The sequence below is a fragment of the Heterodontus francisci genome, chromosome 13, assembly GCF_036365525.1.
Source record: "Heterodontus francisci isolate sHetFra1 chromosome 13, sHetFra1.hap1, whole genome shotgun sequence".
Taxonomy (NCBI): Eukaryota; Metazoa; Chordata; class Chondrichthyes; order Heterodontiformes; family Heterodontidae; genus Heterodontus; species Heterodontus francisci.
Genome location: NC_090383.1, coordinates 78,799,115 through 78,825,265, shown reverse-complemented (window position 1 = coordinate 78,825,265; position 26,151 = coordinate 78,799,115). Strand labels below are relative to the sequence as shown.

General features: G+C 43.5%; 1 protein-coding gene across 1 annotated transcript in view; it reads right to left on the bottom strand.

Moving 5' to 3' along the window:
- Window positions 1-26,151, bottom strand: part of kctd3 (potassium channel tetramerization domain containing 3) — a 99,979-nt gene that overhangs the window by 69,172 nt on the left and 4,656 nt on the right. The window contains exons 2-3 of the mRNA XM_068045043.1: window positions 21,609-21,662; window positions 16,435-16,480 (exon numbers count right to left, since the gene is read on the bottom strand). Of these exons, the coding sequence (XP_067901144.1) occupies window positions 16,435-16,480; window positions 21,609-21,662 (100 nt within the window). The remainder of the gene's footprint in view (window positions 1-16,434; window positions 16,481-21,608; window positions 21,663-26,151) is intronic.

Below are 26,151 nucleotides of genomic sequence, written 5' to 3'. Positions count from 1 at the left end.
TAATACAATTGAAAATGGGTTTATCACAAAAAGTAAGCAGTTTTAATCACTGTCAATTTCATTACCCGTGAGTAACCCGATTTTAAATGACCAAAAATGACTTTAAAAATAGTTATATTGGGGTACTCAGTTTTAGTAATTTAAAAAATTTAATTCAAAAGTTTTTATAAACATTCCTAGTGATGTCCTTGCACTCAAAAGCAGTGTAAATTTTGGAGCCTCCTCAAAGGTCTGCAAACAAGCGCAGTTAGCGGAAACTCCCAATGGTGGTTGCTTTGCCCTGTGGTGTGGCCAGCTTTGTGGATGGGGTTTGTTTCAAAGAACAAACAAAGAACGAAGAACAGTACAGCACAGGAACAGGCCATTCGGCCCTCCAAGCCTGCGCCGATCTTGATGCCTGCCTAAACTAAAACCTTCTGCACTTCCGGGGACCGTATCCCTCTATTCCCATCCTATTCATGTATTTGTCAAGATGCCTCTTAAACATCATTATCGTACCTGCTTCCACCATCTCCCCCTGCAGCAAGTTCCAGGCACTCGCCAGCCTCTGTGTAAAGAACTTGCCTTGCACATCCCCTCTAAACTTTGCCCCTCTCACCTTAAATCTATGTCCCCTAGTAACTGACTCTTCCACCCTGGGAAAAAGCTTCTGACTATCCACTCTGTCCATGCCGCTCATAACTTTGTAAACCTCTATCATGTCGCCCCTCCACCTCCGTCGTTCCAGTGAAAACAATCCGAGTTTATCCAACCTCTCCTCATAGCTAATGCCCTCCAGACCAGGCAACATCCTGGTAAACCTCTTCTGTACCCTCTCCAAAGCCACCACATCCTTCTGATAGTGTGGCGACCAGAATTGCACGCAATATTCTAAGTGTGGCCTAACTAAAGTTCTGTACAGCTGCAGCATGACTTGCCAATTTTTATACTCTATGCCCCGACCGATGAAGGCAAGCATGCCATATGCCTTCTTGACTACCTTATCCACCTACGTTGCCACTTTCAGTGACCTGTGGACCTGTATGCCCAGATCTCTCTGCCTGTCAATACTCCTAAGGGTTCTGCCATTTACTGTATACTTCCCACCTGCATTAGATCTTCCAAAATGCATTACCTCACATTTGTCCGGATTAAACTCCATCTGCCATTTCTCCGCCCAAGTCTCCAACCGATCTATATCCTGCTGTATCCTCTGACAACCCTCATCACTATCCCTGCAATTGTGCAATTTTTTTAAACTAATGCAAAGTACAAAAACTTGATTTCTGATAAATGTAATTTGCACTTACAGTTCCACAATCTTTTGCACTGATTATTGATCTCTGATTAGTCACACAAAAAAAAGCAATCAAGAGGAAACTCCACAACTTCTATTTTCATAGCGCTTTTAAAGTAATAAAATATCCCAAGCCACTTCACAGGAGCATTATAAAGAATTTGACACCAAACCACACAAGGAGATACCAGGATAGATGACCAAAAGCTTGGTCAAAGAGGTAGGTTTTAAGAAGTGCCTTAAAGGAGTTACGAGACATAGAGAGGGGAGAGGTTTAGGGAGGTAGTTCCAGAACTTAAGGCCTTGGCAGTTGAAGGCATGGTGGAATGTTTAAAATTGGGGTTCCTCAAGAGGCCAGAATTAGAGGAGCGTCGATATCTCCGAAGATTGTGGATCTGAGGTTGTGGAGCTGGAGGAGGTTACAATGATAGGGAGGGGAGAGGCTAAGGAGGGATTTGTAAACAAGGATGCATTTTTTTTTTTAAAAATCGAGGTGTTGTTTAACCAGGGGCCAATTTAAGTCAGCGAGCACAAGTGTGATAGGTGAACGGGACTTGGTGCAAGTTAGGACACTGACAACAGAGTTTTGGATGACCTCAAATTTGCAGAGGGGAGAATGAAAGAGGCTGGCCAGGTGTACACTGGAATAGTCAAGTGAAGAGGTTACACTGGCATGGATGAGAGTTTCAACAGCAGACCAGCTAAGGCAGGGGCAAAATTGGAGGACAGAGGTTGGGAGGGAGGGAGTGGATAGTTAGGAAATGGAGTTTGTAGCAAAGACTAAAGACAATGGTTTGTCTTTCTAATAGTTAATTGGAGGAAATTTCTGCTCATCCAGTACTGGATGTCAGACAAGCAGTCTGACAATTTAGAGAAGTGGAGGGGTCGCAAGAGGTGATGATGAGGTAGAGCTGGGTACCATTAATGTACATGGAGAAACTGATGTGCTGTTGGACGATGTCACCAAGGGGTGGCATGTCGCTGAGAAATAGCAGAAGGCCAAGGATAAATCCATGGGGACATCAAGGGTAGCAGTGCAGCAGCAGGAAGAGACGTCATTGCAGGTGATCCTTGGCTACGTTTAGATAAGTAAGAATGGAGTTTCACTCAGCTGGATGAAGGCAGAAAGACATTGAAGGCGGCTGGTGTGGCCAACCGTGTCAAAGGCTGCAGAAAGGTCGAGAACAAGGAGGGATTGTTTACCTTTGTCACAGTCACATATGATGTCATTGGTGACTTTGATAAAAGCGGTTTCAATCCTGTGGCGGGGCAGAAACCTGATTGGAGGGATTCTAACAGGCAGTTCTGGGAAAGTTGGGTATAGATTTGGGAGGTGACAACATGTTCAAAGACTATGGAACAGAAAAGACGACTGCAGATGGGGCAGTAGTTTGCAAGGACAGAAGGGGTCAAGGACTGGCTTTTGAGGAGAGGATTGATGACAGCAGATTTGAAAGAGAGGGCACAGTACCTAAAAAGAGAGAACCAGAAAGGGAAGTTGGGAGAATAAACCCCAAGTTCTTCACAATGCAACTGAAAGCAGAGAATGAAATCTGAGTTTTCAATTGCTGCATTAGAAAAAGACCACGTGAATGGACCTATTTTGCACTAATCTACACCTTGGGCCAGAGTCATTGGACAGGTCTGAGGTGCAAATTCTGGCCATTATAAACTAACAAGTGAACATCAACACCAAATCCCCAGCAGCCCAATACGACAGTTACCTGTGCTCAAGCCAGAACAGACAGAAAGCATACATCATCATTTTGGGCTGGAGAGTGTAAGTTCACAATGTTACAAACCGTCATGTTTCAACTGCATAAATCTGCATGCAACCAATTTAAAATGCTGAGCTTTAAATTGGTCAGCATAAATGAGGAAGAAGCAATTCAGATGACACAATCAATGAGCTTTTGCAGAAGATGCTGCAAAGGTTAAAAACCAATATTACCTCTTCTGCACCACATTCTCCAATATATGAAATTCAAATGGGCTAATTTTTTTTTTACAGGTGGGCCAGAAAACCACAGAGAACCCAGAAATCGGGATTCCCCTGCACACTGTGAAGTTTTTCGTTCAAGTGACCCCACTGAGTGATTCCCCACCCAGAAGCCAAGTCTGACTGACAGGTTTGGCTTCCAGTCCGGCAGGGAGCTGGTCAGCGAAAGCTGTAGGACCAGGTGAGTCCGTGACGATGTTTATGGGGGGCAAACTCATACAAAGAGGGTTGACTGTTGGGAAAGGGCTCCCCAAAGCAAGAAGGTGCCACTGATTAACTTATCAATGAAGGACAACTTCCTGATACAATACTGACCTCTTGAACTGCAAAGACAATTGCATAGTACAAAGTCTCAACTGGTATATGAATATTGTTTATATAGAAGCAATACGACCTGGGAATGCTGGGGTGATGGGGGCTGGAGGCCTCATGGTGGGATCAGAGGCCTTGGGGCACTGGGGGGTGGGATGGTGCCCGATTGCAGAGGCTCCACGGGCAGGCAGACTGGACCAAGCGGTGAAGAGGTAGGTGTAAAGGCACTCACTTTCTGCATCCACCAAATCTGTGTCTCGATGAAGCTGCCAGGTTTTCCAAGGCTCGGGAAACCCCAGCCGGCCAGAGTTAAAGTTGAAAAGCTGATTGACAATGAGGTTCGCACCCTTATCATCATATTTAAAGCTCCAACCCATCTCCTTGGAGCGTATTGGCTGTGCGCTCACATTCTGGCTTCAATTAAATCTGGAAGTGGGCAGGCTGGAGGCAAGAATCTGAATTTAAGACTTGAACTCCAGCCCACATTTATTTTTAGGTTAAAATTCCACCTCTAATACAGAAAGTCTATACTTTGCCTGTACTCTTGTTCTCACTTTCTTCTATGTGGTTACCATTGCAATATAGACACAGCCACATGTTACACAGTGGCGTTGAAGGCATTTTGGCTGTTATTCACTGTGTCGTAGTACTGCAAGTCTGCTTCCCGCAGCTTAAAATTCTGTATCTGTGCACGTCTTTAGAATTTACAGGACATTAATGGGATCCTGAGCTCTATCGTCAATATCTTTTAACAGAAGCAAAATTCTTGATTTGGAATCCAATTTTTTAAAGCTTCGAAGGGAGCCTATGACCCACCCTCAGCTTAATTCCTCTCTCCTCCAAACACCCTCCAACACATTATGGAAATTTCATTTCCACAAGCCCAAACACAACTCTGCTTCTGTTAATTTAGAAAACCTTTGCTTTTGTTAGATTTTAGAAAAGCAGACTTGATGGGGAAATCTGATTCATTTCAGGTTTCAGTCTTAAGCTATAAATACAAGTTTTCACTAGTAGCATTGATCAAAGATAAGCTACTTTTTACTTATATTAAGAGATGAGGAAGGATGTCAAGGCCTTGGAAAGGGTAGAGGTGATTTAGTGCGACACGACCAGTGATGAAGTGCTTTATATTGGAGAAACTGGGATTGTTTTCCTGGAGCAAAGAAGGTTAAAGGGAGACCTAAAGAATGCATTCAAAATTATGAGCGGCTTTAATAGAGCAAGTAGGGAAAAACTGTTTCGTCCGGCAAGTGAGTCAGTAATCGGATGTCATAGATTTAAAATAACTGGCAAAAGAACTGGGGGGGTTTATGAAGAGAACATTTTTCATAGGCAGTTGCTAAGTACCAGAACACTAGTTGACAAGGTGGTGGAATTAAATTTCATAGGAACATTCAAAAGGCATTTGGACGTATCCTTGAAGAGGTTTAATTCACAGGGTTAAGGGGGAAAAAGCTGGGTGTGGGACTAAATTGTACAGCTCTTTAAAAGAGCCACGATGGGCCGAATGGCTTCCTTCTGTACTATTCTATGATGCAAGAAGTCAGTTTCTTTGCCAGAACTGATTTCAAAAGGTGAAGCTGAAACTGTTCATTTTTGCCACCAGATGGCATTACAGGCCACAGTATATTTCTGAAATGAAGCTCTGTTGCTTAGCATCATTACAGGAAAGGTTGCAATCTTTTGCTCATCCCCCCAAAAAAAATTACACAGGAGTGCTGTTCTGGAGAAGAATTGCAGGTTACAGAAGAGGAGATCACTGCATAAATAAAAAGCACATGTACAAAAGAGTGGATTTGTTTACACACACTTTTTTAATGCAACAACAATCAAAACTGGAAGGGCCTTCACCCCTTCCCCTCCCTCCCAGAACTGCAACAGGGTTTCCCTTGTCCTCACTTTGCTCCCCACCAGCTTACAGATCCAAAGGATCATCCTTCGCCACTTCCACCACATCCAGCATGATGCAACTACCAAACGCATCTTCCTCTTCCTTCCCCGGTCAGCATTCCGAAGGGTTCGTTCCCTCTGCGACAAGCTCGGCCACTCCTCCATTACCCCCACCACCTCGTCCCCTTCCCACGGCACCTTCCCCTGCAATCGTCACTGGACTAGTAACTCAGAGACCCAGGGTATTGCTCTGGGAATATGGGTTCAAATCCCAACACAGCAGAAGGTAGAATTTGAACTCAACTAATAAATCTGGAATTAAAAAGCTACTCTAATGATGGCCATGAAACCACTGTCGATCGTTGTAAAAATCCATCTGGTTCACTAATGTCCTTTAGAGAAGGAAATCTGCTGTCTTTACCTGGTCTGGCCTACATGTGACTCCAGACCCACAGCAATGTGGTTGACTCTTACATGCCCTCTGAAACGGCCTAGCAAGCCACTCAGTTGTATCTAACCGCTACGAAGTCAATAAAAAGGAATGAAACTGGACGGACCACCCAGCATCGACCTAGGCACCGGAAACGACAACGGCAAATGCAGCCCTGTCGACCCTGCGAAGTCCTCCTTATTAACATCTGGGGGCTTGTGCCACAGTTGGGAGAGCTGTCCCACAGACTAGTCAAGCAACAGCCTGACATATTCATACTAACGGAATCATACTTGACAATGTCCCAGACTCTGCCATCACCATCCCCGGGTATATCCTGTCCCACCGACAGGACAGACCCAGCAGAGGTGGCGGCACAGTGGTATACAGTAGAGAGACAGTTGCCCTGGGAGTCCTCAACATCGATTCTGGACCCCATGAAGTCTCATGGCATCAGGTCAAATATGGACAAGGAAACCTCCTGCTGATTAACACCTCCGCCCTCCCTCAGCTGATGAGTCAGTACTCCTCCATGTTGAACAGCACTTGGAGGAAGCACTGAGGGTGGCAAGGGCACTGAGGGTGGCAAGGGCACAGAATGTACTCTGCGTGGGGGACTTCAATGTCCATCACCAAGAGTGGCTATGTATCACCACGACTGACCGAGCTGGCCGAGTCCAAAAAGACATATCTGCTGGACTGGGTCTGCGGCAGGTGGTGAGGGAACCAACACGAGGAGAAAACATACTTGACCTCATCCTCACCAATCTGCCTGCCACAGATGCATCTGTCCATGACAGTATTGGTAGGAGTGACCACCGCACAGTCCTTGTGGAGACAAAGTCCCGCCTTCACATTGAGGATACCCTCCTTCGTGTTGCGTGGCACTACCACTGTGCTAAATGGGATAGATTTCGAACAGATATAGCAATGCAGAACTGGGCATCCATGAGGCGCTGTGGGCCATCAGCAGCAGCAGAATTGTACTCAACCACAATCTGTAACCTCATGGCCCGGCATATCCCCTACTCTACATTACCATCAAGCCAGGAGACCAACCCTGGTTCAATGATGAGTGCAGGAGAGCATGCCAGGAGCAGCACCAGGCATACCTCAAAATGAGGTGTCAACCCAGTGAAGCTACAACACAGGACTATCTGCATGCCAAACTGCATAAGCAGCATGTGATAGACAGAGCTAAGCGATTCCATAACCAACGGATCAGATCTAACCTCTGCAGTCCTGCCACATCCAGTCGTGAATGGTGGTGGACAATTAAACAACTAACTGGAGGAGGTGGCTCCACAAATATCCCCATCCTCAATGATGGGGGAGCCCAGCACATCAGTGCGAAAGATAAGGCTGAAGCATTTGCAACCATTATCAGCCAGAAGTGCCGAGTTGATAATCCATCACAGCCTCCTCCTGAAGTCCCCAGCATCACAGATGCCAGACTTCAGCCAATTCGATTCACTCTGCGTGATATGAAGAAACGACTGAAGGCACTGGTACTGCAAAGGCTATGGGCCCTGACAATATTCCGGCAATAATACTGAAGACCTGTGCTCCAGAACTTGCCGCGCCCCTAGCCAAGCTGTTCCAGTACTGCTACAACACTGGCATCTACCCTGCAATATGGAAAATTACCCAGGTATGTCCTGTACACAAGAAGCAGGACAAGCCCAACCCGGCCAATTACCGCCCCATCAGCCTACTCTCAGTCATCAGTAAAGTGATGGAAGGTGTCATCAACAGTGCCATCAAGCGGCATTTGCTTAGCAATAACCTGCTCAGTGACGCTCAGATTGGGTTCCGCCAGGGCCACTCAGCTCCTGACCTCATTACAGCCTTGGTTTAAACATGGACAAAAGAGCTGAACTCAAGAGGTGAGGTGAGAGTGACTGCCCTTCACAGCAAGGCAGCATTTGACCAAGTATGGCATCAAGGAGCCCTAGCAAAACTGAGGGCAATGGGAATCAGGGGGAAAATCCTCCGCTGGTTGGAGTCATACCTAGCGCAAAGGAAGATGGTTGTGGTTGTTGGAGGTCAATTATCTCAGCTCCAGGACATCACTGCAGGAGTTCCTCAGGGTAGTGTCTTGGGCCCAACCATCATCAGCTGCTTCATCAATGACCTGCACAATGTTCAGCACCATTCGTGACTCCTCAGATACTGAAACAGTCCGTGTAGAAATAAAATAAAATAAAATAAAATGCAGCAAGACTTGGACAATATCCAGGCTTGGGCTGATAAGTGGCAAGTAACATTCGCGACACACAAGTGCCAGGCAATGACCATCTCCAACAAGAGAGAATACAGCCATCTCCCCTTGACATTCAATGGCATTACCATCGCTGAATCCCCCACTATCAACATCCTAGGGGCTACCATTGACCAGAAACTGAACAGGAGTAGCCATATAAATACTGTGGCTACAAGAGCAAATCAGAGGCTAGGAATCCTGAGGCGGGTAGCTCACCTCTTGACTTCCCAAAGCCTATCCACCATCTGCAAGGCACAAGTCAGGAGTGTGATGGAATACTCTCCATTTGCCTGGATGGGTGCAGCTCCAACAACACTCAAAAAGCTCAACACCATCTAGGACAAAGCAGCCCACTTGATTGGGACCCCATCTACAAACATTCACTCCCTCCACCACCGATGCACAGTGGCAGCAGTGTGTACCATCCTCAAGATGCACTGCAGCAACGCACCAAGGCTCCTTAGACAGCACCTTCCAAACTCGCGACCTCTACCAACTAGAAGGACAAGGGCAGCAAATGCATGGGAACATCACCACCTGCAAGTTCCCCTCCAAGTCACACACCATCCTGACTTGGGAACTATAAAGCCGTTCCTTCACTGTCGCTGGGTTAAAATCCTGGAACTCCTTTCCTAACAGCACTGTGGGTGCACCTACCCCACATGGACTGCAGCGGTTCAAGAAGGCAGCTCACCACCACCTTCTCAAGGGCAATTAGGGATGGGCAATAAATGCTGGCCTGGCCAGCGACGAATAAAAAAAAAAAATCGCAAGAACTATAATTCTTGCCCATTTACCTCCTCTCTCCTCACTATCTAAGACCCCAAACACTCCTTTCAGGTGAAGCAGCGATTTACTTGTACTTCTTTCAACTTAGTACACTGAATTCGCTGCTCACAAGGTCACTGACCCGAAACGTTAACTCTGCTTCTCTTTCCACAGATGCTGCCAGACCTGCTGAGTGATTCCAGCATTTCTTGTTTTTGTGGTCTCCTCTACACTGGGGAGACCAAACGCAGATTGGGTGACCGCTTTGCGGAACACCTCCGCTCAGGAGGTAAGCATGACCCCCAAGCTTCCGGTTGCTCGCCATTTCATGCTCACATCTCTGTTCTGGGACTGCTGCAGTGTTCCAGCAAACATCAACGCAAGGTCGAGGAGCAGCATCTCATTTACTGATTACAGCCTGCCGGACTGAACACTGAATTCAATAATTTCAGAGCATGACAGGCCCCCCCTTTTCATATTTAGTTATTTTTTCTTTTATTTTATTTTAGTTTTCTTAGTTTGATTAGTTTGTTTCTACTCATAGAGTCATAGAGAGATACAGCACTGAAACAGGCCCTTCGGCCCACCGAGTCTGTGCCGACCGTCAACCACCCATTTATACTAATGGTACACTAATCCCATATTCCTACCACATCCCCACCTTCCCTCAATTCTCCTACCACCTACCTACACTAGGGGCAATTTACAATAACCAATTTACCTATCAACCTGCAAGTCTTCGGCTGTGGGAGAAAACCGGAGCACCCGGCGGAAACCCACATGGTCACAGGGAGAACTTGCAAACTCCGCACAGGCAGTACCCAGAACCGAACCTGTGTCACTGGAGCTGTGAGGCTGCGGTGTTAGCCACTGTGCCTACCCACTGTTTGTGTTTTTTTTTAATTTAATGTTTGTGCTTGGAGTGCTTTACAGTTAATTAACACCCTCTCTGCACTAACACTTTGTCTTTCAGCACACCATTAACATACCGTTTGCCTTTGTTCCATGACCTTCTGGTCAGTTATTCTCTGTGACCCTGTCCTATCAACACCTTCTCTTTTGTTATCTTTTGCTGCACCCCCCACTTTACTTGCTCATAACCTTTTACATTTCTAATATATGTCAGTTCTGAAGAAGGGTCACTGACCTGAAACGTTAACTCTGCTTCTCTCTCCACAGATGCTGCCAGACCTGCTGAGTATTTCCAGCATTTCTGATTTTTATTTCAGATTTCCAGCATCTGCAGTATTTTGCTTTTATTTTAGTGCTTCATTCACTGCCACTTCTCTTCCCGGAATGCCTACCTTGAAGAAGTTCTGCTCTTCTCTCCGACAGGATTTTTGTTCGTCTCTTTTACCATGTTCACCTTCATTGCTTTCTATTTCCCTCCTGGTGTTTGATAAAGTGTCTACCAAAACTCGTTTGCACAGCCACATCTCCTTCCTCAGTGACCGTCTCCGGCTCTGACCTATTCCACGTGGATTCCAACTGAAGTGTCATCCTTCGTGTTTTTTTTCAATCCACCCAGGATTATAGGTATCTCCGAGAAATACAACTGCTGTTCTCGCCGCATCCTGAGGTCCACACATAGTGCCATGGGCCGCCACATGTATACACTGGACTACTCTCTCCAGAAGCACTCCCTCACCTTATCTAAAAGCTGTTCTACTCCCCAGTTTCATTTCATCCTTCGCCTTACTGAACGCATTAACAAAAAACTTTTCTTCTTCCTTTCAGGTGTTAAGGAATGCAAGCTCCAGCAGCTGATGGAGACTAATGCCCCTCCAGATCCTTCTTCCCCTTCACTTCCCTCTGACCCCACCCCTTCTGAACTGACCCCTTGCCATGCATTCACTATACCCTCTGACCTTCCCCTCTCTGACGCTGAATGCTCTGTACTCAGCAAAAGACTCAGTTTTATCCCCTTACGCCGCCACCTCAATGAATTTCGTGTTCAGCATGACGTTGAGCCCTTCTTCAGTCGCCTTCGCCTCCATGCTCACTTCTTTGACCAGGAGTCCTCCCCGCCGACCAGTAGACCCATTCACTCGCCTCCAGTATTCTCCCTCTACCTGGACCCCTCCCTCTGGCCTCTTACCCGCTCTTGATCTTTTCATTGAAAACTGTTGGCGAGATATCGGCCGTCTCAACTTCTATGCCCCCCTCACTCACTCTAACCTGCCCCGCTCTGAACTTGCCGCACTCCGTTCTCTCAGGTCAAACCCCGACATTGTCATCAAACCTACAGAAAAGAGTGGTGCTATTGTTGTCTGGCGTACCGACCTCTACCTTGCAGAGGCTCAGCGCCAACTCTCAGACACTTCTGCTTACTTCCCCTGGACCATGACCCTACCACCGAACATCAAACTACTGTCCACAGAACTGTCACAGATCTCATCTCCTCTGGAGATCCTCCCTCTACAGATTCCAACCTCTCAGTCCCGCAACCCCAGACAGCCTGCTTCTAGATCCTTCCCAAAATCCACTAACAGGACTGTCCCGACAGACCCATTTTTTCAGCCTGTTCCTGCCCCTCTTTCTTCCTATCCTGACTCTACTTTTTCTCCCCTGGTCCAGTCTCTTCCCACCTACATCCGCGACTCTTCTGACACCCTACGTCATTTTGACAATTTCCAGTTTCCTGGCCCTAACCACCTCCTCTTCACTATGGACGTCCAATCTCTCTACATCTCCATCCCCCACCAGGATGGTTTGAGAGCTCTCCGCTTCTTCCTTGAACACAGATCCAACCATTCCCCAACGACCACCACCCTCCTCTGCCTGGCTGAACTTGTCACATTGAACAACTTCTCCTTCAACCCCACTCACTTCCTTCAAGTAAAAGGTGTTGCTATGGGTACCCGCATGGGTCCTAGTTATGCCTGTCGTTTTGCGGGATATGTCAAACATTCCTTGTTCCAGTCCTACTCAGGCCCCCTCCCCCAACTCTTTTTCCGGTACATTGATGACCGTATTGGTGCCGTTTCCGGCTCCCGCCCGGAACTAGAAAACTTTATTAACTTTGCTTCTAATTTCCACCCTTCTCTCACCTTCACATGGTCCATCTCCGACACTTCCCTTCCCTTCCTTGACCTCTCTGTCTGCATTTCTGGGGACAGGCTGTCTACTAATATGCATTACAAGCCCACCAACTCCCACAGCTACCTCGACTACACTTCATCACACTCTGCCTCCCATAAGGACTCCATTCCATTCTCCCAGTTTCTCCGTCTCCGACGCATCTGCTCTGATGATGCTACCTTCCACGACAGTGCTTCTGATATGTCTTCCTTTCTCCTCAACCGAGGATTCCCGCCCATTGTGGTTGACAGGGCCCTCAACCATGTCCGGCGCATTTCCCGCACCTCTACCCTCACCCCTTCCCCTCCCTCCCAGAACCGCGACAGGGTTCCCCTTATCCTCACTTTCCACCCCACCAGCCTCCAGATCCAAAGTATCATCCTCTGCCACATCCAGCGTGATGCCACTACCAAACGCATTTTCCTCTCCCTTCCCCCGTCAGCATTCCGAAGGGATCGTTCCCTCTGCGACACACTCGTCCACTCCTCCATTACCCCCACCAACTTGTCCCCTTCCCACGGCACCTTCCCCTGCAATTGCAGTTGTTTTTATACCTGCCCATTTACCTCCTCTCTCCTCACTGTCCAAGGCTCCAAACACTCCTTTCAGGTGAAGCAGCGATTTACTTTTACTTCTTTCAATTTAGTATACTGTATTCGCTGCTCACAATGTGGTCTCCTCGACAGTGGGGAGACCAAACGCAGATTGGGTGACCACTTTGCGGAACACCTCCGCTCAGTCCGTAAGCATGATTCTGAGCTTCCGGTTGCTAGCCATTTCAACAACGCCTCCCCCCACCACCACCCACACCGCCCTCTCATGCGCACATCTCTGCTCTGGGATTGCTGCAGTGTTCCAGAGAAAATCACTGCAAGCTCGAGGAACAGCATCTCATTTACTGATTAGCCAAGCTACAGCCTGCCGGACTGAACACTGAATTCAATAATTTCAGAGCATGACGGCCCCCCCCTCCCCCCAAACTTTTTACGTTTAGTTATTTTTTCTTTTTTATTATGTTATTTTGTTTTTTTTAAGTTTGGTTAGTTTGTTTATACTGTGCCTACCCACTGTTTCTGTTTTTTTAAATTTTTTATGTTTATGCTTGGAGTGCTTTCGGCTTTACAGTCAATTAACACCCTCTCTGCACTAATGCTTTGTCTTTCAGCACACCGTTTGCCTTTGTTCCATGACCTTCTGGTCAGTTATTCTCTGTGACCTTGTCCTATCAACACCTCTTTTGTTATCTTTTGACCCACTCCCCGCTTTACTTGCTTAAAATCTTTTCCATTTCTAATATTTGTCAGTTCTGAAGAAGGGTCACTGACCTGAAACGTTAACTCTGCTTCTCTTTCCACAGATGCTACCAGACCTGCTGAGTATTTCCAGCATTTCTTGTTTGTATTTCAGATTTCCAGCATCTGCAGTATTTTGCTTTTAAACTAGAATGTTATTGCCCCATTGCCAGAAACATGTTTAACTGCTGTGGAATGCTACACATCCAACTATCAACTATTGTCCTGAACACTGGCCTATTACTATTACCCCGGCATCTCACAGTACAATATTATCCATTGTATGCATCAACAGAAGATAGTTATCTTAAGATTATGAATCAGAATGTTATTTGATTCTTTTCTAACAAAAATATTGCATGTTTGGTTACTTCACTCAGTCATATTTCATTTAATATTTGAACAATTCAAGGAAAAAAGGCATCACCCAACCAACACCTGCTATTGGAGTGATTTTCTAAATTTTGAGCTAGTCATTGAAAATATTCAATCCTCTACTCTGCTGGGGTACAATAAGATACTAATCATTCCCAATGTCAATTAAGGACCAGAATGATCTTCCCTACTGGAAGTGCAAGGCCAAGTTGTGAAGTCTGATTTCATCAAGTTCAACATCAACTTATGCAACTTACCAATTAAATGAAAAAAAATGCTCTAACAAAAGCAAAAAGAAGTAATTGATTACCATGGAGTATTTATTGCACCACAAACCTCCAAATTATATTTTGAAAAGCTGCTCAGCAGGATGTGGTGTTTAACAATTTCAATACTAATTCAACAATACAGCTACCCGTAAATCAGCCTATCTCAAGTCAAACTTATAAAAATATGTGGAATGTGAATTTAAAATTCATGACCCAAGTATATGTACACACTATAGAGAAGTCCAATTAAAGAATTACTTGGAGCTGTATGATACAATTAAGTATCATTCATAACATAACTTTGGGATCAATGTAGCTTTTCTCCCCTTCACCTGCAGTCCTCAGCAGACATTCTGCTCTAGATGCTGCTGTCACTCCATTTATGGCATGCTTGAGTTTGGGATGCTAAAAAGATCACAAGATAGATACAGAAAACAAAGGCCATCCAAAGGATCATGGCTCATCCCTGCAGAAGGATCGTTCCTCCAGATTCTGAATTCAACTGATTCTCAAATGATTCAAGATTTTCTCTGAAATCTATTATAGGTTGATCTTGTACTGAGTCAAGAACACTTTCTAACATCAGTCCTAAATTCCTTGTTCTATTGTCACAGTTTAATTTGAAATAACATTTCAGATAAAACTTTTTCAACACAGTGCTTACTTCTATAAGAACACCTATTAATCACTTACTTTTAATACTAAAAGGCTCATGTTTCGGCAATCTTTTGTCATAATCATTGCTCTGATATTAGTGATCAGTCTTGTGATTTTTCACTAAATAGTCTTCATAACTTGAATACCTTGCTTGTACTTGTGTCTCAGTGACAAAAACTGAACACAGCACTTGGCTGTGGTCTGAGTAGAGCACAGCTTCCTCTAAATGATAGTCTACTGTTTTTGTTATATTGTTCAGCATTCAATTTGCTTTGTTGACTTTGATGCATAGTGATTGAACATGTTGAGCACCAAAGGCACTCGAACAATTAGATTTCTTGAAATTTCATCCTTAGCTATTATTGACTTGGTGGGATTCAATGCTATCCCCTCCCCAAAAACAAAATAACCATTGGGAAGCAGGGTTATTCCAGCTATTACCCAAAAAGTGAAAAGGCATGATGAATAAGGCAGAATTACTGCTGCCATTGTCCAATAATTCATTCTTTTCTGGTAGGAAAATGGCTGGCCTCCACAGTAGCTCACTTGTGTGGGGAAACAACAGCCCAGGTCCATGGCACAATCCTCCCTGACGCAGAATTCCTACTGACCCTCAGGATTCATTAATAACACTGTGTAAAAGGAACAGCCATTAATGGAATCTTTCAAAACAGATCTCCTTGTGTAACCAGCACAATCATGGATTTTTTTTTAAAATGCTTATATCATGAAACCTAATGCCCGTGTAAGCAATCAATCGGTTCATAAGTTTAATCGCCTTACGTTTTCTTTGAAACTAAAAATACAAGTTTCAAAAGGGGATTCTGATTTTCCGGAAATGTGAAGCTTTGGAGATTTCTATGTAATGGGAATGTACATAAATGCAATGCTGGATCAGAAGGAAAATTCATATAGATGTCGTTTAGATGTGGAAATATTAACAACCATAGATAGCAGTGTTAGCATTTATATACTGCCAAACCAGTAGAGATTAGGAGACTGCAATATGTAAGCATGAAAAGTACATGTTAACATAATAACTCATGATGTCTCTGTTGTGTACCAAAGCCACTAGGAAGTTACTGAGCAGAGTGATCAGTTACATTGTTTTGTAACATCATTATGAAGTGCAAATGCCCCAGGGTAATTTGCTGAGTTCTTGGTAATCAGCTCCAAAGCAGTTCAAGTGCCTCGGAGTAGAAAATGACATAGAAAAGGGTAATTTAAAGTTTGGGGAAAAAAACATAATCAATGTAAAATAAAAAGGGAATGGTAACTTCTGTAGTTGCAATCTTGCTGACTAAAGTAACCAGGAATGATTCATCATTAGTGTACAGATAAATTCAGATGGATTCTTTATACAGTATGCTCCTCCGTAAGAATGGGCGGCACAGTGGCGCAGTGGTTAGCACCGCAGCCTCACAGCTCCAGGGACCCGGGTTCGATTCCGGGTACTGCCTGTGCGGAGTTTGCAAGTTCTCCCTGTGTCTGCGTGGGTTTTCTCCGGGTGCTCCGGTTTCCTCCCACAAGCCAAAAGACTTGCAGGTTGATAGGTAAATTGGCCATTATAAATTGTCACTAGTATAGGTAGGTGGTAGGAGAATATAGGGACAGGTGGGGATGTTTGGTAGGAATATGGGATTAGTGTAGGATTAGTATAAATGGGTGGTTGATGGTCGGCACAGACTCGGTGGGCCGAAGGGCCTGTTTCAGTGCTGTATCTCTAATCTAATCTAATCTAATTAACAAACATTCCTAAGTAACAATAGCGCTCTGCTTTCAAAAAGAATTAAACATTAAATTTAAAGTATCAGCTTACTGCTCCAGTTTCATCCCGTAGTGTTGAGATTCTCCCACTCAGCAAGCTGAAATAAAAGCAGTTACTAGTGAATTAGTGTGAATGTCAGTCCTTTCTCTCATTCCAAAAGAAACTGCTCAACTATTTTGGACAATATGTACTAGTTTATATACAGGATGAACTGCCCACAGGTTACAAATATACCCCCAAGCACATGGATCTAATTTTATATGCTTATGTTAACAAAGCCAACGGTAAAAAGGGTCTTATTCGAGTGAAAGCAAAACAAAGCAAATACTGGAAATCTGAAATAAAACAGGAAATGCTGGAAACACTCTGACGGTTCAGCAGCATCGGTGAAGAAAGAGAAAAGGTTAGGCTAAGTTTACATTCAGGACTATGACCCTTCGTTAGAACCGAAATATGTTAGACATCTGTAATATCTTTTGGTTTTGATGAAGTGCCATAGACCTGAAAAGTTAACCTAACCAAATCTGTTTTCTTTTGCCACAGATGCTACCCTGATCTGCTGAGTGTTTCCGGCAGTTTTTTCATTTCTATTAGAGCATAGTACAATTTACATTTGAGGATGTTTATTACAATCAACCCAGTGATGTAGCAATATAAATCTTCCAAGTAATATCGCATGCTGTGCCTGTAAGCAAACCACAACACACTACCATATAGTCAGCGTCAGTAGATTGCATGACTTTCAGTGCACGCACATTATGCTGGTCAAACACTAGAGTTTAATATCAACAGCAGAGTTACAGCCAAGTTTATGATTTTGAACCTGCTGGTAGTCGGTAAAGTGCAGACTTTCACCATTTAAGGTCTTAAAGGAAGTGGCAGTGGAGATCGTGGATCCATTGGTTATAATATTCCAAAATTCCTTGGATGCAGGGAAGGTTCCAGTGCATTGGAAAAATGCTAATATAACGCCCTTATTCAAAAAGGGAGGGAGGCAGAAAGTAGGAAACTATAGACCAGCTAGTTTAACATCTGTCGTTGGGAAACTGTTAGAATCCATTATTAAGGAAGTAATAACAGGAGCAAGTGAAAAAGCAATCCATCAGAGTCAGCATGGTTTTATGAAGGGTAAATCGTGTTTGACTAATTTGTTAGAGTTCTTCGAAGCTGTAACAAGCAAAGTGGATAATGGGGATCCTGTAGATGTAGTATATCTGGACTTCCAGAAGGCATTTGATAAGGTGCCAGACAAAAGGTTAATACACAAGCTAAGATCACATGGGGTTAGGGGCAATTTATTAGCTTGGATAGAGGACTGGCTAACCAACAGAAAACAGAGAATCGGGATAAATGGGTCCTTTTCTGGTTGACAAGATGTAACTAGTGGGGTGCCACAGGGTTCGGGCCTCGGGCCCCAACTATTCATAATCTATATTAATGACTTGGATGCAGGGATAGAAGGTACTATAGCCAAATTTGCAGATGACACTAAAATAGGTAAGTTGCAATAAAGAAATAAGAAATTTACAAATGGATATGGATAGGTTAAGTGAATGGGCCAAAATTTGGCAGGTGGAGTTTAACGTGGATAAGTGTGAGGTTATCCATTTTGGTTGGAAGAATAGAAAGGCAAATTATCTAAATGGAGAAACTTCAGAGTGCTTCGGTGCAGAGGGATCTTGGTGTCCTCGTGCATAAATCGCAAAAAACTAGTATGCAAGTACAGCAGGTAATAAGGAAGGCAGCTGGAATTTTGGCATTTATTGCTAAAGGAATAGAGTATAAAAGTAGGGAAGTGTTGCTGCAACTGTACAAGGCATTAGTGAGACCGCACCTGGAGTATTGTGTACAGTTTTGGTCCCCTTACTTGAGGAGGGATGTAGTTGCATTGGAGGCAGTTCAGAGGAGGTTCACTAGATTGATTCCAGAGATGAGGAGTTTGTCTTATGAAGAGAGATTGAGCAGGTTAGGCCTTTTACTCTCTAGAGTTTAGAAGAATGAGAGGAGATCTAATTGAGGTATAGAAGGTGATTAAGGGGATTGACAAAGTAGACGCAGAGAGGATGTTTCCTCTGGTGGGGCAATCTAGAATGAGCAGTCATAGTTTTAGGATAAGGCGTAGCAGATTTAAAACAGAGATGATGAGAAATTACTTCTCTCAAAAGGTCGTGAGTCTGTGGAATTCACTACCCCAGAGTGAGGTGGATGCCGGGACATTGAGTAAATTTAAGGAGATAGATAGATTTTGAATTAGTAATGGGTTGAAGGGTTATGAAGAACGGGCAGGAAAGTGAAGTTGAGACCGAGATGAGATCAGCCATGATTGTATTGAATGGCAGAGCAGGCTCAAGGGGCTGAATTGCTGACTCCTGCTCCTAGTTCTTATTTGTTTAGAAGCAGGGTAAGAGATGACAGAGACCCGTGTAGGGGCAAGGGATTGCCGAGCTTAAAAAGGGAAGGAAGAAGTATTTATGAATCCACTGACGAGTTACTTTTTTTTCCCTTATGGCAGGAATAAAACCAGATAAAGGCTAAGCTTGTTGCCGCTATTGATTATTTTTTTAAAATTGCATGGTATTCCCATCGTACATGGCTTTAGTCTGCTCCTTAGCAGAAGAGGACTCTACCTACAAGATCCAACTACATTCACTAGGGCCAAATGAATGACTTATTTAAAACTATAAAACTAGTACACTTTAACCATGAGGGTAGACTTCCATCCCTTAGGGTGGCGAATGTCTAGAACTGTGGTTATTGCAATGGTTCAAGTTAGCCAACTAGACATTTAAACATGGTAAGTTTGCTAGTTAATACAAGAGGAGGAAAACTAGGAATGGACTTGATATCACTAAAGCAAGAAACTCACTGTTAACTGCCTGCATTAAAATGCAGCCAAACAAAATGAGCACCGCCTCAGAGTGGCAAGTTAGTGCTGCCCTTCTCCCTTCAAATAACTTTCTTCAAGATCAACTGCATCCCCTAAATTGCAGGGCTTCATTCCACTAACTGTAAAGGTAGATTTGAAGTTCATTGAGTTTGTTACATATTTATACCATTTTTAATTTGCAAAAAAGAAACATCATGAAGATGACGATATGTAACTGTCAGAATGATTACCAATCACAACAGCACTAACAGAGAATGCTTTTCAACAACATTATTTGTTAAGAATCTAAACTTTTGTCTTTTTTACTTTTTAATATTTGTCCAAAAATTAACTATTACAGTGTCCTATTGGTTTGTTCAGACCAGGAAAGTCTGAGTTAGCCAACCAATCAAGGTCAGCAATGAGGAAACGACAACCAGCATCTGTCCCATGTTTGTGGGGCAGGGGGAGGGGAAGGCCCGGGTTACTGATCACTGTCTAGTAACCACTGCAGCAGACTGTATTTTGTTTGTATGTCAGCTAAGGATATCTAACATAAAATAAAAACAGGAAAAGCTGGAAATTCTGACAGCATCTGGAGAGAAAAACAGAACTCTGATGAAAGTCATCTACCTGAAACGTTAACTCTGTTCCTCTCTCCAGATGCTGCCAGACCTGCTGAGTATTTCCACCATTTTCTGTTCTTATTTCAGATTTCCAGCATCCATAGTATTTTGCTCCGATGTAATCTGGCCTGTCTTGGATGCCCTCTTATATTCATTATCTCAGCTAATGAATGATGAATGTGCACTTAGTTGAGACACCATGGAGCTGCCGAGGCCCATGGAACCATATTGAAGTGCTTTCAGAAGTGGACTGAAAAGGGGAAAGAATAAAACTCATGTTCATGTAGAAGCTGCACTCCTTGAAAATCTTCAAGGCGAGTGTAAATAAACAAGAACTCTAGCTAAAATAATCAATTAGGTTAAATACTACGTTGTTTGCAGTGAAAAAATGGGAGGATTACTCCTGAGTCAGGTCAGCAATCTGATTACTGTAGTAAAGCCAAGACTTTGAGAAACTTCCAGGAAGCACACCACATAGGCTTTCTACCAGCTACAACATAATTGCATCAGAAAAAGCAATAACAGATTCAAATTCAAAGGGAATTTATTGGAGGATAGAAAGGATGAACAAGCAGAAGAAATAGCAAGATAGCTAAGGTCTAATGTTGGCAATGGTAATTTTCAGACCAGAAGGCAAGATGATGAGACAGAAAATGTTGGAAATACTCAGCAGGTCTGACAGCATCTGTGGAGAGAGAAGCAGAGTTAATGTTTCAGGCTGATGGCCTTTCTCGCTCCACAGTTGCTGCTTCTGTTTCTATTTCAGATTTCCAGCATCTGCAGTATTTTGCTTTTGTAAAGAAGATGAGACACTATCCTGAAGCTTGCTGTCCATCATCTTATCCTGCACATACGTTTGAACAAAAGACAAGGTGAAACATCACAAATCTATGGTTACGTATCAGTGTGATCATTTTGTTTACAATCTATGAAAAAAATGTCCATTTATGCTGTATTATATAAAATTGAGCAGATTTATGAACAAAAGGAGAACAGGGAAAGCAACTTTAATCATGGTAAGTGCAGCATTAAACAGCTTGACATAAGATTATCATGTTCTTTGGGATGCCATTCCAAATTGCCAATTTTTAAAAAACGCACCAAGAAAAAATACATGCAATTTGTTTTTTTTTTCCCTGAACAATACACATTTGGGCATAGCAGTGACTATAGTACTAATCAGAGAATGCAGTAACCTAGTGAAAAGATCCCATTCCAACTGAACAAACACTAATATGGGCAGGGATGCAGTCTACACTGCACTGTCCTGCAAACAAAACTCAAACATTTAAACTTGTTTGACTTCTGATAAGTTTCAGGAATTTCTGCTTTTAAATGGATAGTAGCTAATTAAAATGTCAATATACATTTCTGGACTTGAAGAATTGTTGATCCAACCCAACTTAATGGAACCTTTTTACTGGACAATTGTATCACCTGGCAATTCTGTGGAGTCACGTTCTAAGTCTTGGGAACAGTCTAAACAGACCCAAGTGGAAAAACATATTACATGCATTTTTGTCTCTTTATGACCATTGGTAAAATGGAATGATATTCTAAAGAACATTAAACAATCTTACATAATAACATTTTATTGAGGTTCTTAACACAGGTAAAGCTGCTTTTTATGTTGTTCTTACATTTATACTTCAGCTTGGAGGGATATTATTTTTACAAACACGCTTCAAAGATCCAAATTACAGTGGGAATTACATTTTGAACCTCAATCTTACCTAGAGAAAAAGGAGTCTGGAATCCACATTAGTGTTTGTCTTGAGGTGCTGAATCTACAACCACACAAAAAAAACGTTTTATTTCATACTATAGCAATAAATTGAAGACACCAAACTATGAATAACTGAATAGCAGAAGGCTTTTCAGATTCCCCATACTGAACTGCATAGCTTTTCAATTTTGTTTTAAATTTCTACCAAATGCATGATACACATCTGGGCTGGTTTGTAATTATGTTTCTTAATTTTAGTTTTTTCCCTTAAAAGAAACAGAGTGGGTAGTGACCCAGGTGGATGCCCACAGACTGCTCAGATCTCCATATCATATTGCCCACCCTGAAAGATGTTTCATTTGCCTCCTACTCACTGTACATTTTTTTCTACACATTCGAAATTACTGTTTGTCTGTTACTCATTGTACATTGTGTGTGTCTGTGAGAGTTAATGGAGTGGGGAAGGAGTAAATACATTGCTTTGGTACAGTTTTATTCCTTTCTTTTCGCATTTTATTATAAGATGATTGCTGGTGATTGTCAAAGATGTCACTGATGGGCAAAACACTAACCATCGAAAGCACTAAATGAACCACTGCAATGTTACAAAATTATAATATGTAACCGATTGCCAGAAACCTATAAACAGGAAATGCCATAACAACATTCTGTAAAATAAAATGTAATGACTTGTTTTAAAACCAGCTCACTATCTCTTTTTATCATTTCCCCACTGTATTTTACTAGGTCTGTGACATACAACTCAACAATTAAATGCAACACACTGAATATCAACAGTCCTGGTTGGCAATATACCCTATTGTAATATGCTGCCTAAGCAGAAGCATTTACATTGGTGCAAAACTTAGCATCGATGGAAACTATGTAGAACAACTTGGGTGTAAAATTGTCCAAATCAACTTAGGCAAGGCCAGCTCAAGGAAGTAGTCTAACTATGCTTTGGCTTCACAGCAGCTTCATTATTTTCAGTATTTTTTGCATCAACAGAATGTCCTTTTGGAAGTACACAGCTGCAAAGCTTTCTTTTCCCAGCCAGAGATGATAAACAGCCAACAGAAAAAGCAATCAAGCATTGTTTCCAGCAAGTACCAGTCACAAACTGTAGAACACATACTTGCATTGGAGGCAGTTCAGAGAGGTTCACTAGGTTGATTCCTGGCTGTTAACAGGCCTCTTAAGGGCCACTGGGCGAGAAGGCCATCATTGGCCTACCCTGCAGCACCCCACCCAACTAAATTGCAGCGCTATGGGAAGGCAAGGGGCCCTCCAACCCCCGTCGCAATTCTATGGATCCCCACCCCGCCCTGTCCCCCTAGCCCACCTCTGGGGGCCTATTAAATCCAGCCCCATATGTGGAGGGGAAGAATAGATATATTATACATTTTAAAGTTTTATTCACATGGCTACAAATGGGAAAGAAGTAGGAAAAGTATGCAGGCAAATTGTTCAATACAGTAGAGGATTACAATTAGAGATTTCCTGATGCTATTGCATGCAGTCAACGTTACAACAAATTTCATGTTTATACGCTAGTGCTTTGTTTTGATTGACAGTTCTCTGAATAATTTGCTAGGCTTTCGTTTCAGCACTTATTGCAGTTGCAGAATAAGAAAGCCACTATTTCACGGATTTACTACCCTGCCCTGGGACAAAAGTAGGGAGCAGGCAAGTAAATGCCAATCTCTGGTGATCCAAACTAAACATATGCCAGGGTAAAACACTGCCTAAGTGCTGAGGTAGAGTAGCCAGAGGTGAACAACAGTGACCTATGGAGAAACGTCAAATGCAAAATACTGCGCATGCTGGAAAGCTGAAACAAAAAGAGAAAGTGCTAGAAATACTCAGCAGGCCAATCAGCATCTGTGAACAGAAAAGCAGAGTTAACATTTCAGGTCGATGACTTTTCATCAGAACTGGCAAAGGTTAGAAATGTAATAGGTTTTGAAAAAGTGAAAGGTGAGGGGGGGCGGGGAAGCAAAACATGGCAGGTGCAGGGCAGGAGACATTAAATAACAAACGGTTTCATGGTACAAAGCCAAAAAAACAAAACATGTGTCTGGATGAGGTGTAGATGGCAGTATAGCAGCCATCCAAACATAGCGGCGCAGTGGTTAGCACCGCAGCCTCACAGCTCCAGCGACCCGGGTTCAATTCTGGGTACTGCCTGTGTGGAGTTTGCAAGTTCTCCCTGTGTCTGCGTGGGTTTCCTCCGAGTGCTCCGGTTTCCTCCCACAGCCAAAAGACTTGCGGGTCGATAGGTAAATTGGCCATTATAAATTGCCCCTAGTATAGGTAGGTGGTAGGGGAATATAGGGACAGGTGGGGATGTGGTAGGAATATGGGAATAGTGTAGGATTAGTATAAATGGGTGGTTAATGGTCGGCACAGACTCGGTGGGCCGAAGGGCCTGTTTCAGTGCTGTATCTCTAAATCTAAATATAAAAATAAATCATAAATCTAAAGGGATTAAGAAAGAAACAAGGTGGAGGGGGTGAGCAACCAGCAAAAAAAAGAGAACAGAAAAAAAAATTCAGGGCACAGATTATGATCTAAAATTACTGAACTCAGTGTTGAGTCTGGAAGGCTGTAGAGTGCCTAATCAGATGAGGTGCCGTTCCTCAAACTTGTGTTGCGCTTTATTGGAACACTGTAGCAGGTCAAGGACAGAAATGTGAGAGTGGGAGCAACAGAAATTAAAACGACAAGCAACAGGAAGCTCAGGGTCACGCTTGCCGACTGAACGGGGTGTTCCACAAATCACTCACCCAGTCTGAGTTTAGTCTCCCCAATGTAGAGCAGACCACATTGTGAGCAGCACAGTATACTAAATTGAAAGTAGTACATGTAAATCATTGTTTCACTTGGAAGGAGTGTTTGGGGCCCTGAATGGTGGGAAGGGAGGAGGTGAAAGGGAAGGTGTTGCATCTCCTGAACTTTCATGGAAAGGCGCTGAAGGAAATGGGGGAGGCGTTGGGGGTGACTGAGGAATGGACAGGGTGCTGCGGAGGGAGAACTCCCTTCAGAATGCTGAAAGGGGAAGGAAGAGGAAGATGTATTTGGTAGTGGCATCATGTTGGAGGTGGCAGAAGTGACGGATGATCCGTTGAATACGGAGGCTGGTGGGGTGGAAGGTGAGGATAAGGGTAACTCTACCATGGTTCTGGGAGGAAGGGGAAGGGGTGACAGCATAACAGCGTGAAATAGATTGGACTGCGTAGAGGGCGCTGTCAACCATGCTTCTTTGGCTGAGGAAAAAGGTAGACATATCGGAAGCGCTACTATGGAAGGTGGCATCATCCAAACAGATGAGACGGAGATGGAGAAACTGGGAGATTGGAATAGAGTCCTTGCAGGAAGTGAGGTGTGAGGAAGTGTAGCCCCGGTAGCTGTGGGAGTCCATGGGCTTAAAATGAATGTTGGTTTATTAGAGGCAGAGGAGTCAAGTAATGGAAGGGAACAGTTGGAGATGGACCATGTGAAGGTGAGAGAAGGGTGGAAATTGGAAACAAAGTCAATGAAATTTTCCAGTTCAGGGCGAGAGCAGGAAGCAGCACCGATACAGTCAGCAATGTACCAGAAGAGGAAATGAGGGAGGGGTCCTGAGTTGTACTGGAACAAGGAATGTTCACAGAACACACAAAAAGGCAGACATAGCTAGGATCCAAGAAGGTACCAATGGCAACACCTTTTATTTGCCTGGCTGAACTTGTTCTCACATTGATCAACCTCTCCTTCAACTCCATTCACTTCCGCCAAATAAAAGGTGTTGCTATGGTTACCCCCGCATGGGTCCTAGCTATGCCTGCCTTTTTGTGGGATATGTGGTACATTCCTTGTTCCCGTCCCACTCAGGCACCCTCCCTCTCCTCTGCTTCTGGTACATTGAGCTGCTTCCTGCTTCCTCTAATCTGCCCCAACATGCCTCAGCCTGAAGCTCAGAGTAGGAAATATAAGCACAAACAAAAGCTGAGCTGGTGGGACTTCACAGGTCAGATCACCAAATCTGGTCTGCAGACCATAGTATCAGTATCCAAGGCTCATATAAATTAATGGTTGAATTTTAATGGTTGAAACAAAACAACTTGGCAAGATACCCTTGAAGTTTGCAAAAAGGGAAATTACTTACATGGAAATATAAATCCTGGGAAATTACTGCAACACTGCACTCCTGTTATTTGGAAAAAATACATAAAATGCAGCAAAAATTCCAGATTACCTGAATCCCAACAAAAAAATTCAAGGGCACAGACATGTCAGTCACCAAGCATAAAATGTGTATGATCAGTTTTTCCCTACAGTTCCATTCCAATCTTATCACTGAATATACATCAAAATGGTGATATGATTTTAACTGGTGGACTGCCAACAGCTGCAAGAAATTATGTACTTCTTGTGCCAAGTATTTCTTATTCACAACAGAAAAATTGCCGATTCTTGCAGTCACTGAGCTGTTATGAATAGCTACAGATTTTTAGAACATGTGCTTGACTCTTGTTTTCCCTTATTACTAACATACTTATTAAAAAAAC